Source organism: Pygoscelis adeliae, unplaced genomic scaffold, assembly GCF_000699105.1.
Source record: "Pygoscelis adeliae isolate BGI_AS28 unplaced genomic scaffold, ASM69910v1 Scaffold1475, whole genome shotgun sequence".
Taxonomy (NCBI): domain Eukaryota; kingdom Metazoa; phylum Chordata; class Aves; order Sphenisciformes; family Spheniscidae; genus Pygoscelis; species Pygoscelis adeliae.
Genome location: NW_008824750.1, coordinates 1,870 through 3,100, shown reverse-complemented (window position 1 = coordinate 3,100; position 1,231 = coordinate 1,870). Strand labels below are relative to the sequence as shown.

The following is a 1,231-nucleotide window of genomic DNA, read 5'->3' as shown; positions in this document are numbered from 1 at the left end:
TGCTGCCGGTGCCTGTCCCCCCCCCGCAGCGTCGGCTGGACATGGTGCTGCTCGTGCCGGAGCTCACCTTCATGACCGGGGTCCCTGAGATAAGGAAGGACAGTCGAATGGTGAAGGTCAGAGCATGTTTGCATCTGATGGTCCCTGCTCACCCGAGCCGGCGTTGCCCGGTTTGGAGAGCTGAGCCCTGGCCAGCCGCTGCTGGGGGAAGCTCAGAGCCCCCCCGTCACACCCGGGGGTTCCCCAACCCGCCTCCTCCCGTGCCCGCCCGCTGCAGGACGTGACGCGGGAGATGCTGCAGAGCCCCAGGCAGCACTACATGCGTCTCACCAGCCTCCTGCGCAGGATCAAGGACAGCCCGGAGGCCTCGGGGGAGCTGATGCGCTGGGGGCTCAGCCTGGACCCAGACATCCACAGGGTAAGGGCTGCGGGGGGCCAGGCTCCAAGCTCCCCGCCCCGGGAACGGAGGCAATGGCTGCACTGCGGCGGCGCTGGAGCTGCCACGGGTTTCTGCTCCGTTTAGACCCAGGGCCGAGTCCTGCCCGCGGAGAGGATCAACCTGCGGCACAGCTCCTTTGTCCCCACCGAGGACCTGAGCTGGAACAAGGAGATCACGCGAGAAGCCTCCATCTCGGCGGTGAGCCCATGGCTCGGCCCTTGCAACAGCATCCCCTTGTTTGAAAACTGGGATGGGTTTTCTTAGTGCTGGCATCCCGTCTGTCCTGCTCCCGTCTGAGCTTGTTGGAGCTAAAACCCTTCCCTTATTTATATTGGCTTTATGCTTCAGCCTGTTTTTCCTAAGGAGGTTAGAGGTACGTGGCCGCAGCGGCTGCTTTCCCACCTCCTCTTGGAGTGGCTAAAGGCTTTCAGACTGCAGGAATCGGATGTCGTCGTGTGCCCTTTAGGTTCCTCTTGGGCCGTTTTCCCTCTCCCAAATTTCCCTCTGTGCTGCAGGGCTGGGGAGCTGCGTGGTTCGGCAGCCACGGCCCCGAGGCAAGGGCTGTCCGTGCCTCTCTCCTAGATCGCCATGAATTACTGGCTGCTGGTTTACCCCAAGCGCCTGCAGGACCTGGCGAAGGATCTGGTGGCCGCCATGGAGAGCGTCTGCGGCCCCATCGGCATGCACGTCAGCCGTCCCGCCTTGGTGGAGCTGCAGGACGACCGCATCGAGACCTACGCCAAGACCATTCGAAGCGTTTTGGGTAGCGAGGTGAGGAGGGGGGCTCGGGGG

At 63.5% G+C, this 1,231-nt stretch overlaps 1 protein-coding gene across 1 annotated transcript in view; it reads left to right on the top strand.

Moving 5' to 3' along the window:
* Positions 1-1,231, top strand: part of PIWIL2 (piwi-like RNA-mediated gene silencing 2) — a gene marked incomplete at its 3' end in the record, with an annotated part of 12,350 nt that overhangs the window by 9,894 nt on the left and 1,225 nt on the right. The window contains exons 8-11 of the mRNA XM_009323421.1: positions 30-116; positions 278-418; positions 524-637; positions 1,022-1,210. Of these exons, the coding sequence (XP_009321696.1) occupies positions 30-116; positions 278-418; positions 524-637; positions 1,022-1,210 (531 nt within the window). The remainder of the gene's footprint in view (positions 1-29; positions 117-277; positions 419-523; positions 638-1,021; positions 1,211-1,231) is intronic.